The sequence below is a fragment of the Lepidochelys kempii genome, chromosome 15 (assembly GCF_965140285.1).
Source record: "Lepidochelys kempii isolate rLepKem1 chromosome 15, rLepKem1.hap1, whole genome shotgun sequence".
Lineage (NCBI taxonomy): Eukaryota > Metazoa > Chordata > Testudines > Cheloniidae > Lepidochelys > Lepidochelys kempii.
The window spans coordinates 20,998,770-21,010,908 of record NC_136394.1 but is presented as its reverse complement, the minus strand read 5'-3'; the positions used below and the strand labels follow the sequence as shown (position 1 = coordinate 21,010,908).

Sequence of the window (12,139 nt, the reverse complement as noted above, 5' to 3'; positions counted from 1 at the left end):
AAACCTCTTTAGTTAAGCTTATTCAGTGAAACCGATGCAAACTCCTGTGTAGACACTAATTTCATTTTAAGAGTTCTGTATTTCAATTTAGCTTAAACCTTCTCCAAGTTGACTTGAGCTAAACTGAACTAAGCCTGCTTTAAACCAGAATTAGAACAATGCTGGTTTAACTGAACTGCTTTAATATCACCCCTTAAGTAAAGTGGAGCAACTCTGCCTACAGACAGTCTCTAAGCGGAAGCTCTGTAGGTGCAGGAGGAAATTTGCATCCTATGGCTTTGATTCTCCAATGCTCTGGGCTTTGTGCCGTCATTTAAATGGGCATGAAGTGCTTCCAAATCAGAAGGGTAGTACTGTACACTCACTTTGCCCTGATGTAAACATAATCTAGGGCAAGGGAGAAATCAGCCTGTCAAACTGTTACTCAAGTTTACTTTCCTTTTCTCCTTTGTATTTTTAGCTTCAGGTATTCCCAGCACACCTATTTTAGTTAGTCAGGGCTCTAGATAGTGGGAAATTAAAGGTGCGAATTGATGTGAACCAATTTCAAGATAATTCCTTTCTTCCTTCCAACGCCTGCAACAATTTTTTTCAACATTTATTTAATTTCCCCTTTTGTGAGTCTAGAAGGGGCAGTCGGCGCCTACGATCTAATGGATGAGCTATAGTAATGGGGTCTTATTCTTTTTCTTCATCCAGCTCATACAATTAAAATAGCAATTAAGAATAATCAATTTTAAAATTAATAACAGCAGAATATGCAGTAAGTAAAAACTTTCAAGTACACGGTATGTTATTCCATGCACAAATATCAGCCATTTTCATTCTGTCACCCAGATTATATTTATTTTATATTAAGAAAGCAACAAAGCAAGGAAAAAAGTCTCCCTAAGAGAGCACAGTGTGCTTGTCTCCTCTATAGATGGCTGCAGCCAAGCACAAAATGGCCACTGCCTCCACAACAGTTAGGGGTCTTTTCTCCATTTAAAAGTACAGGAAACAGCATGTCATATATACCATATGAATTAAGGCCTGGATTTGTTCCTGGTTTTGCCATTTACTTTCTCTGAGACCTGAGCCAATGTATGTAGCCTCTCTGGGCTTCAGTTTCCCCACCAGTAAAATAAGGATAATTATATGTATGCATCATTACAAAGATCTTTAAGAGCTATGGATGAAAAGCTCCTTGTAAGTATTAACTACATGATTATTATTGTTTTCGTTTGTTGCTGTGTTTGGATGGAAGATCCTTGGTGTTACAATTCATCCTTCTTATTATTCATGTGTCCTTGAAAGCTTTTACTTACTGAGTATTCTGCGGTTACTAATTTTAAAACTGATTACCTTTAATTGCTATTTTAATTGCATGGGCTGGAGGATACTGCACAAGAGAGAGAGAATTTACTCTCGGTGCTGTGGTTTGCTTCATCTTCTCTTTCTGCTAGAGATGGGCCTATCTAGTTAAGGCAAAAAAATTTCTATAAATCCTATATGCAACACAATGGTGTCTCTCACCCTTCAAATCCAAGAAGCTGGGACAGGATATTAGGGGAATCACCCAAAATTGCCCTGTTCTGTTCATTCCTTTTGAAACATCTGGCACTGGCCACTGTCAGAAGACAAAAAGAAAAGGAGTACTTGTGGCACCTTAGAGACTAACCAATTTATCTGAGCATAAGCTTTCGTGAGCTACAGCTCACGAAAGCTTATGCTCAGATAAATTGGTTAGTCTCTAAGGTGCCACAAGTACTCCTTTTCTTTTTGCGAATACAGACTAACACGGCTGTTACTCTGAAACCTGTCAGAAGACAGGATACTGCGATAGATGGACCATTGGTTTGAATATTTTTATGTTCTTATATTTTCAAATAAAGTGTCAGTTAGGTCCATGTAGCCAAACTAAGTACAGCAAAGGCCTGGGAGTGGCATTATGTCAACAGATGACGCAGCAATACCTGAAATTACCACTGCCCTTGGATTTTATTCAGGATCTCTCTAACCCACCATGGAATCTGGGTGCTTCAGTTAGATACCAAAGAGAGCTGCATGTAGCCCAGTGTTTGTGCCAATCAAGCAGATCTCAGTTACATTACTTGTCCATTTGCCATTTCTACTACATTAATTTCGTAGGGTGGGCACAAGTTTAGTCAATTCCATTATAACCATAAAACAGAGGAACTCTTTCCCTTAAATGTATTTAGCTCCTTGTAGAAAATTTAATCCCTAAGATTTAAACAATAGGGATAGAGTGGCATTATATGTTCTAGAGCTCTCAGTACAGAATTAATCCTAAAGTCACCTGGGCCATTTTCTTAGAGATGATAACTTCCGCACATACCATATTTTCTCCTACTGACAGGCACATCAAGCATCTTTGCCATCCAAACAGTGGCAGCCAGAGTGGATTTTTAAAAAAAATTAAAAATTTATGTTTTCACATGCTACAAAAAAAAAAAAAAAAGAAGCAGCATCCAGCAGCATCCAGAGACCTGCATGTTTGTAAGGCAGAAGCACATGTATTTACACAAAATAAAATGAAGTCTACAGTGACCTAGAGGCAGTAAAGAGCCTTATGTTTTACTGGCAAAACCCAGTGTGTATCAACAATTGTTTGAAGTTCTGCAGGTGGCATATTGAGCTGTTTTTCACTCTGTGCTCCTCTGAGCAGTACTGAACCACAGACACAGGAAAGAAAGGATAAAGCGAGTCCACAAGACGAGGAAAAAACAACTACCTTTACTTAGGCTACCGTCCTACGGGCATCTACCTAAACTGAAGATCAAATGAGGAGTATAGCAGTATATAGAAACAGCACATTTTCATGGTGGTGGGTTTTTTGGTTGTTTTTCTTTGGTACTGTAACAAAACTGCCACTCAAGTTAGAAGCACCATCACAAGCTGGATTCAGACAAGTTGCCCAAACGAACCTGTATTCATACTGCAGCCATGGATTGCGTCAGTCTTAATTTCCTTTGCTTCCACATTGGTTTTGCTTCGCTCAGCCACTTGCTGTTTCTGACACATCTGGTTGGCTGGGCAGCAAATGGATAGCTCACATTTTACAGATCTAGCCTCTATTGTAGGTTGGTTTTCTGTTGCATTTATTTTCTTTTGGGGGTGGGGGCAGCTTTCTTGTGTAAATCAGGTAGAATTTAAATGGACTCCATGTTATTGTTTGGCCTCTGATATTATGATAAAGAACTTAACCAGGATATTTTTTGTAGGTTTCATCAATGAACAGATCCAGTTGTGGTCCAATGTCACCAAAACATTTCAGAATTCCTTATGTATTAGTGGTATTGTTTGTTTGTATACCGATTTGGGTGTCTTGAAAGAATAGTGGGTCAGACACCAATCTCACACCCGTTAAATTCACCGTTATTTTGTTGCAGTCAGTGGAGTTTTTATGGATTTGTTATCGGTATATCAGAAAAACAGGAACTATGTCCCTGCTCCAGTGTAGAACCTCTAGAATGCAGCTCAGATAGGGCTAGGAGAGTTCAACTCTCATTACATTATCAAGTCTCTACACACCCACATAAAGGGTGAAATGCCACAACATGGCAGCTAAGCTAATACAACAAAGGGAGCTGCTTATTTACATTTGAAAGGAGTGGAGAGAGCAGACTGGTTCCCATTGGCAACGTTATTTCCGCACATAGGCATCCAGGCAATTGAAGCATGACTGTGTGCTTTGTCCAGGTGAAGGAAGGACACTAGGAAAGAAAATAATAACTGCTCTTTTGTCTTCTCACTTAAATGGGTTGTAAACTAGCAAAGGCCCTGTGAAATGCAGTAGGTGTCTAAAGGGCTTTTTGAGTAACGTTGTCAAAGCAAAGCAATCCAGACATCATCAGTGTGCTGGAAAAGATGCAATATGGAGATGTATCTGGGATTTATTCCAAGAAGGAGGCCTAAAATATACCTTAACCTAAAGCAGACGAAGCAAGTGTGTCCTGCAGTAAATAATCTGCAGCCACATCTATCAGATGGCCATGTAACGAGAGAAACTAGGTATGATGGGACAGCCTTGCAAAGCAATTAATGGTGGAAGAGCAATGGGCTGTGTGCATACATGAGGAGTGGGGAAGAGCAAGGGATTAGGTTTTGCTGTTTTTATAAGACAGGCAGTTATGGGATTTGGCACAAAAAGTATCTCTTTGAGGAATAATCAGCGATAACAGTTATGGTGTCAGCCCCTTAGGGAAAGTTGACAATTAAAGCCCATGCTCATATTGCCTGTATTCTGTATGACGCTCATGAACATTGTCTAAGTCAGCTGAATACGACCTAAGAAGAATGCTTCTAGTTCAGCTACATACTCCTAGCGCTGGCATTTCTTTCTTAGTCAAGAATTCATTTATCTTCAAAGCATTTTATAGATAAAACTGAAATTACTATTTCTCTTTACGTAAGTTGGACTCTCCTACTTTCTGGATGCCATGCTGGCCTGTGAGAATATTACTGTGTCCAACTGGGCTCTAAATGTTATATTATTCACAAAAATGCAGCCTCCCCTGTGGGACCCTTCTCTATGGTCATCACTTTTCCTTTTCCCAGAATTTCTCTGGCTCACTCTGCTACACACACCATCAAGGAGTGTTTGAGATGTCTGAAAGAACTCAGTAGCCATAGACCCATTTCCGGCAAATATGGCTTTGTACACTGGCCACTGTAACTTACTCTGGCAAATTGTTGCTATTGGACAGGCAAGTGCGTAATACAAGCTAGATGACTACCATAAGTCAATTATAACTCATGACCCAACTATGGCTCATTATAAGCCAATTCTGACACTTTTTAGCATGTAATAGAGTGAATGGAGAATCTTGTGAGACTTGCTGAATTGCTAATTGGGACAGACACAACTGGAAATACAATAAGTTTGAGTCCAAATGTCCTATTTTAAATATGAGGAACAGCAGACTAAGGAGGGACTCACTGGCAAGATAAAGTTAGAAACTAAGGCCCAGAGTTTTAAAGGTATTTAGGCCTTGCTGTGCTTAGCATTGCAGTGCCTAACCAATTTAGGATAGTCGGTGGGATTTGGGCTCCTAAGTGCCTAAATCATGTTTGAAAATAAAACTTAGGCTCCTAAATCAGTTAGGTGTTGTAATGCTGCACACAGCAAAACACCTAAATAGCTTTTAAAAACCTGGACCTGAGTTAAATCTGTCACTTTGTTGAGGTTTCTCCTGAAAGCCACATGCACTGACTTTCACTAAACCCTTGGAGAAATTCAGCTTCTCCTCCTCCTTCCACAGGTCATGTCACCCCTTGCTTCCACATCTCCTATTTATCTCATAGTCAGTTGTCTCTAGAACTGCCTCACCAGGGGAGTTGATTCTGTGTGCCGAGTGCCTCTAACTCTCATTGACTTCAGCGGGAATGATTGGTATGTTATGGGGGAAGAGGCAGAAACAGGCCTGTGGTTTGGTTCTCTTAAGTCCATCTGGTACAAATGGGTTTGGCAACTAGTTTTTCTGATTACAGCATAGGCTCCTTAGATGTGTCACTTTGAAGCTGTCTCTCTAATGCTTTATTATTTTTCTTTACTATCCTTTTACTCTAGTGTGTTTTTTTGTTTACTGTGAAAACACAAAAAACCCAAACCGTGGAAAAAATTCACCAAGAATTTTGACTAATTTTTTTTTTTTTTTGGCTTCATATGGTAGGTGCCTTGCAAAATCTTGGCCATTCTCCTTCATTTCTTCTTCCTGAGTGCTTTTGCTTGGATGCTGGTGGAAGGATTTCATCTCTACAGCATGGTGATCAAAGTGTTTGGGTCAGAAGAGAGCAAGCATTTATACTACTATGGGATTGGATGGGGTAAGTGTTTAATAACAATCTCATCCTCATCTCTTTTAAACCTGCGATAAGAGGTCATATATGAATCCTGGCCACCGAATTTATATAGTACAGATAAAGCTGAACTTTGGGACAGCATTAAATAATATGGTACAATGTGATTTTATCTGATGTGCCATCTCTCATATTAAAAGTGTCTCTGAAATCGACAAAAGAAGGAAGCAGCTGTAACAGTGATCACAGTCTGTTTTGCAAATAGCAGGTCTGTTAGGTAGGAAGATGCATCTTTTCTGACCACACTTTGAAGTATATAGATTCTAATCCAAATCCCATAGAAGCAAATGGAATCAATTCCTTTGACTTCTCTGTGAGCTGGATTCGATCCTTAGTCATAAAGCCAGTATTGGACTAAGTGGGGCTCTTGCAATACCCCAGTGTTCTATTTCTGGTTCTGCCACTTACTCATTTTGTGACATTGGGAACATCACCCTGTACCCCCCTATTTCCCTACCTGTGAAATGGATATAACCGTTCAGGAGATTTCATTAGCGGATGATTATAATACACTTTAACATCCTTATGTGAAAGGGGCTACATAAGAACCCAGATTTAAGACTAAAAATCTGATCATAGGATTCAAGAATACTGAGCAGGGCCATTCACTACTTTTTCAAATGCAGGATCCAAAATATGAGCTGCATGCATGGGGAAATGAATAAAAACAGCCCACTATGCCTATCTTATTCAAAACTCTTTACACAAGACAAAAGATATCTTGCTCTCATTGTTTTGGAGACATGTGAATGATGCTTGGCAAAGCTCCACAATTAGAAGAAGAAAAGAAAGTGATATACTGGGACAAAAGGAGGCGTGAGAAAAGATAACAAAGAATGGAATACCTATATCATTATGGATAAATTCAAAAATATTTTAAAACAGGCATTATCTTTTCTCCACTGATTCATTTGGAAGCTGACTCAAAACCAATTATAACAATAATACAAACCTACTGCAGTCATAATTGGAATATTTAACACCTATTCCACACTGCAGGCCTTGGCAGTAACAATGCCATTCATATACATGTTTCAGCTGCTCCTACTTTACGTTTTTTCAGCATGACCTTTTCATTCTGCTCATCACTTTCTTTTCCTTTTAAAAATGTTCTTCTAACGAATTTTCTTCCAAGTGCCTCTGGATACACATTCATGGGCAACATGGTCTCCATCATGTTGGGGGAGCAAACTCTAGATTAATTAGTTAAGACTCCCCGCCCCCCTTTGCCTCCCTGCAAAAGGTTAGAAATATCAAATCCATTGATAGCTTTGTCAGTTGCCTTGGAGAAAATCCCAGGGAGAACAGCTGGTGTTTATTGGACATGCCAGCTAATCAGGGACTCTTTTAGATAATGGATGTCCTTGGAGAAAACAAACACTCTTATTGGTTGTTGGGGCATTTAATGCTCTTCTTATCATTCTCCAAATGTTCTTTAATTGGCTTGCGTGAGCTGTGACTCCCACCACCACTTGGTTCCACTGCTGATGGCCAATGAATGTTCCTCACTGGCCAGCCTTCACTGTTGTGTCTGGGTGAAAATAGAAGTCGATTTTTCATTTTGAGTCAGCTTCCAAGCAAAACTGTCTAAGTTTGACTTCTAGTCAATCTTTTGAAAATCGCTTCATTTTGCAAGCTTTCTCAATGGTGCTACATTGTCTCTCCGCCCTGCCCTCCCCCCCCCCCCCCGTGGTTCTATTGACTCACGTAATAATAAACAAACATAGAATCAGTCACCCCAACTGGAACATCGGTTACAAACAGAACTTCACTGCACATTGGAAACTGGATCTAAGCTGACTTTTTTTAGGAGAAATAACCACCAAAAGAGAGACAGAAAGGGAGAAATCCTATTCTTTGTCCTTTTCCTAACTGATCTAAAATGAATTCAACAATCAGGAAAACAAATTCAGGTAAGGTTTTTTTTTGAGTCTGAATCTGCAGGTGAATATGAACCCTTGGGATAAGAGCTCTGAGAGAGAGAGAGAGAGGGATGGTTGAATGCAATAGTGCATTAAGCCATTGACCCTGAATTTCCATTTTCATACATGTTTGACCTGATTGTCTAAAGATTGTTTGTTGCTGTTACCTTTTCCACTTTATAAATTATAAGCGTACGAGCCTTTTGCATCTTGAAATTAAACTTACTTTGCTACTTCATCTGGCTGTTAGTGGACTGCCCATACTGTACCTGATTTGAAGGAAAAGTCTGCACTCCTCAGAGCAGATTTGTTAAACTTGCTGAATTTAATTTAACTTAGGGCTGGGAAGATGTCCCTGACTGTACCTTCCTCCTACCTCCTATGAAGACGGTTAATGGAATTAACGGGATTGTATTGACTAATGACAGCTGTGCAAATCACCATCTCTCCATGCCAACTTTCTATGAATTAATGTCACGTACAGACTTATGGAATGCATCCTTCAATCTGATTGGTTTAAATGAGTTGTGTTCCTTAAAGAATGACCAATTTACATGTCTACAATGCCAATCATGCATCTTACAGCTGCTGTTTTCCAAAAAAGTTTAAAGCTGTCCTACAGTGTTATCAGCAAAATCCTGTGAAATATTTTCAGAGAAACCAAAGAACCACCAAGAAAAACTCCCCCATTTCAGGTTTTATTACAAACTTATACCAGGTTTACTGGGGTTCATAGATCATGTGTGTGAATTTAGGCCCAATCACAAGAAAACCTGAGCTCATTTGTGGTCTGGGGTTTAAATCACATGAGATTCATGTGGTTCACATTCTTTCAGTGCTGGCAATTTTGGATTGAGAGTTGATTTGAGATTTTTGAACCCCTAATGTCAGGAATGCAAACCCAAATGGATCGAAATCTAAGAAAATGGTCTTACAAACTGTTGGGAAGTGAAATTGGCAAGTTTCACATGGTTCTTGTTTGAAGAGGCTTTTTAAAATATCTATTATTATGAAGAATAAGGATATGAATCTCATTCACAGGGGAATCGGCTTACAGCATAAGCTTTGATACATTAATTAACAAATAATTAATCATTAACTGCTGCTTGAAGATACATTCTTATGCATACAAATCACAGACAAATGTAAGTTTAGCCTTTTTTTCCTGCTCCCCTATGCTTAATATTAGCATTTATTATTTGTAAAGTGGCAGTGGTCTGCCCAGTAGTGTACCCAACACAGGAAAACCATGGTGTCCAAGTCTGCAAACACTTATTGTCAAGCAAAGATAACTCACATGAGTGTGCCCCAGGCTATTGCAATGTGACCTGAAATACTGCAATATGACTGCTATAATTAAATAAATGCTAATTATTGCACTGTGGCCTAACCTATTGCAGTGTATACACAATGACTTATAAATAAACGCCTTGAGTAGAGGTTTGTAGGATTAGGCCCATGGCCTGGGGCCTAGGAACTTGCAGTGTAAATAGACATCCAACACAAAATTCACTAGGGAACAAATGGTGGAAGGTTCTATATTAGAACAGGGCCTTTGTGCATTTTTTTCCTAGTGTTGTTGTTCTTGGCAGATAGAGTGTAAGTCAGACATGTTGGCATGCACTGATTGTGCATAGACCCCTGTGAAGTGTAGCTAAGACTCAGGCAGACAGCAGATAAGAGCGCATCCAACAATGATAAATTCCCTCATGAAAAATTTGCATTGAACATTTTTTTTTACAGGTAGCTCAGTTTCTAAAATTGGTAGATTTTGACTGCCAATCCTACAGTGTTCTGAGACAAGTGAAATCTTCCCAAGGAATGTAAATGTCAGTACAAATCAGGTTGCTAGGAAATTGTTTTGTATTGCTTTAGAGAAACCTGCACTTGAATTGGCTGTTGGGTTTTCTTAATCACATTTGACATCATGTCATTGTTGAAAATGTGTCAAAACAGCCCTGAAATAATTTAACTAGTCAGGTGTACCCCAGGCTATTTATCACTTGATGAATTCCAGTGGGTACTTTCATAGTCTGTGCTATGAATACCATTCACTGCCTGTAATCTGGCTCTGGTATTCACTGAGTGGATAATGGATGCTGCTTAGTGGACCTCAGTATATAGATCATTTTAAATTTTATTAGTGTGTCAGAACTATAAAGTGAATAGAAACTACAGTATACTGTAGGAACAGAGAGGTTTAATGCCAAAGAAGAAAGGGAATGCTATTGAAGTAACTGCTGCTTGAATTAAGGTGGACGTGCTAGGAGATGTAATATCTTTTATTGGACCAACTTGTGTGTGTGTGAGTATTATTCACATTGCAGTCTCTCACTTTCATACTAAACAAATAGGGCCATCAAAGGGACAGGAGTGATGCGAATGAACCTATCAGTTGCTAACCCATATTATTGGCATCTTGACTTTGCATGTGGATGGAAATGTTCAAGCCAGTCAATACTGCCTTCATTTGCAATGTGTTAATGGTTCTGTGTGCTCATGTATTAATGCACATAGAGGTTCAGTTTGAGTTGTTGTGTTCATGAACACAAGGGAGGAAGTATATAATTGATGAGGGTTTTATACATCTTAACCAAGACCTCTCAGCTCTGGGAAAAGACACTTGGCTCTGAAATAAGTGTTTGATAAATTGATAAATCAAGAACTGAACTGTGGTCATGCTTGTACTGGAGACATAAAAGCAGAGTCCAAAATGGATCTCTATTAGTCAAAAGAATCACAATGTGTTATTCCTCCCAACAGCAGCTGCTCTTTCTTTTTCTGACTTCTTAGAAACTTTCACTGGTTGATATCTGCTTGCTAGACTTCCATTTTGGAGCAGGACAACTCATTGGTATAACAGTATAATTTAATACCAGAAAACTTTGAATCCTGTTGAGTATTTTGTTTTCAAAATATTGCATCTCCATAAATATTTACTGTAGAAGCCATAAAGGTTTTGTCTCTTCATACAAATCTGTGTTCAACTGTGGAAGTTGTAGCACGTAAGTGAGTGAACCTCTTTTGACCACTGCAGTGCAAACTAGCCTGTTGCCCTCAGACATTTGTGTATGTGAATTTTCTGATGTCTGACAGCTGTGGCCAGTTTTTCACCAACTGGAGCATGATACTGACCCAAAATGAATTAAAGCTGTTGAAGAGGATGACTCATCTTGGACCAGTCAAAGCAGGTTGCCCCTGTCTTCATCTTTCAGTCTTATCTCACATGTGAAGACGACCACCCTTTGCACATTCATAAGTCCTGGAGTGTGCAAAATGTGGGTCTGATCTTTACAAACCCAAGCAAATAGTCCTTGCATCAGCATTCCCATTGAATCTCTTGTGAGAGTACAGTTTTGCAGCATCTGGATTAATGAAGAGTTGAAACTAGGGGCAAAATCTGACAAGAGATGGGAACAAGTAAGCTCTGGATTGAATGTCAAGAAATATCCTACCATATTCTGTGATGGCTGAGAGAAATTACTTCAGTAAAATGAATTCAGCAGAGAGACAGGTTACCAAATGTTCTGAATCATCTGAAGTCTCTGTGTATTCTCATCAGTCCAAAGAGCGCTAGAATTACTTTGATACCTACAGTTGTCAGTAATTCAAAAGATGATTGATTCTAAGAAGGGAATACCTTTAAAAATAGCTAGAGACTGGTTGGAATAATGCTCTGTTGCCTTGGTGATTCAGGATAACATAGAGATCAATATATCAAAACTTTCAAAACACCTTCCCTCTCTCACCCATTTGTCAGACATTGATGATATCGGTTGTTGTGTGGGATGTTACTACAGTGGCATGTTGTACTTAACCCGTTCCCAGCATTGCAGGCATTTTTCTTTTCCCTTCGATTACTAGTTAGAATTGGGCATTTAGTTTCCATCCATTTGAATGTTGATTATTTGCTGCCACTTGGTTGAGTTAGATCCAGCGCCCTTCTCTAGGGCTGGGATAACCCAATGGGAAAAAAAATCGTATCAGATGAGATTAACTCTACTCCTGCTAAACAAATTAGAGAATATACTTTTCCCAGCCAGGCAATAAATGGGTCTTTCCAGGAGCTTGAAATAAATATGCTTCTTCTTTGAGTAGTGTCCCAATGGGTGCTTCACTGTAAGCGCATGTGCACCCCTGCGCCTCTAATCAGAGATTTTGGGTAGCAGCGTCCATTGAGCCTGCACATGTGCTCTCCCTCCCTTGCGGCTATCTAGCCCTGCGCGGGCGAATTCCCCTCACTTCCTGCTCAACCGCCCTCCCAATTAATGAGGTGATTCTAGATCCTACCAAAGTCATCTGGCAGACACCAGCCTCCATTGCATCAACGAGAAACAAAAAATAATTAAGAAAAA

General features: G+C 39.4%; 1 protein-coding gene across 3 annotated transcripts in view; it reads left to right on the top strand.

Annotated features, from left to right (window-relative positions):
* ADGRD1 (adhesion G protein-coupled receptor D1) overlaps positions 1-12,139 on the top strand; it is a 242,185-nt gene that overhangs the window by 166,497 nt on the left and 63,549 nt on the right. For all 3 annotated transcript variants that reach the window (XM_073312940.2, XM_073312941.2, XM_073312938.2), the window contains one exon: positions 5,676-5,829. In XM_073312940.2, coding sequence (XP_073169041.2) covers positions 5,676-5,829 — 154 coding nt within the window. The remainder of the gene's footprint in view (positions 1-5,675; positions 5,830-12,139) is intronic.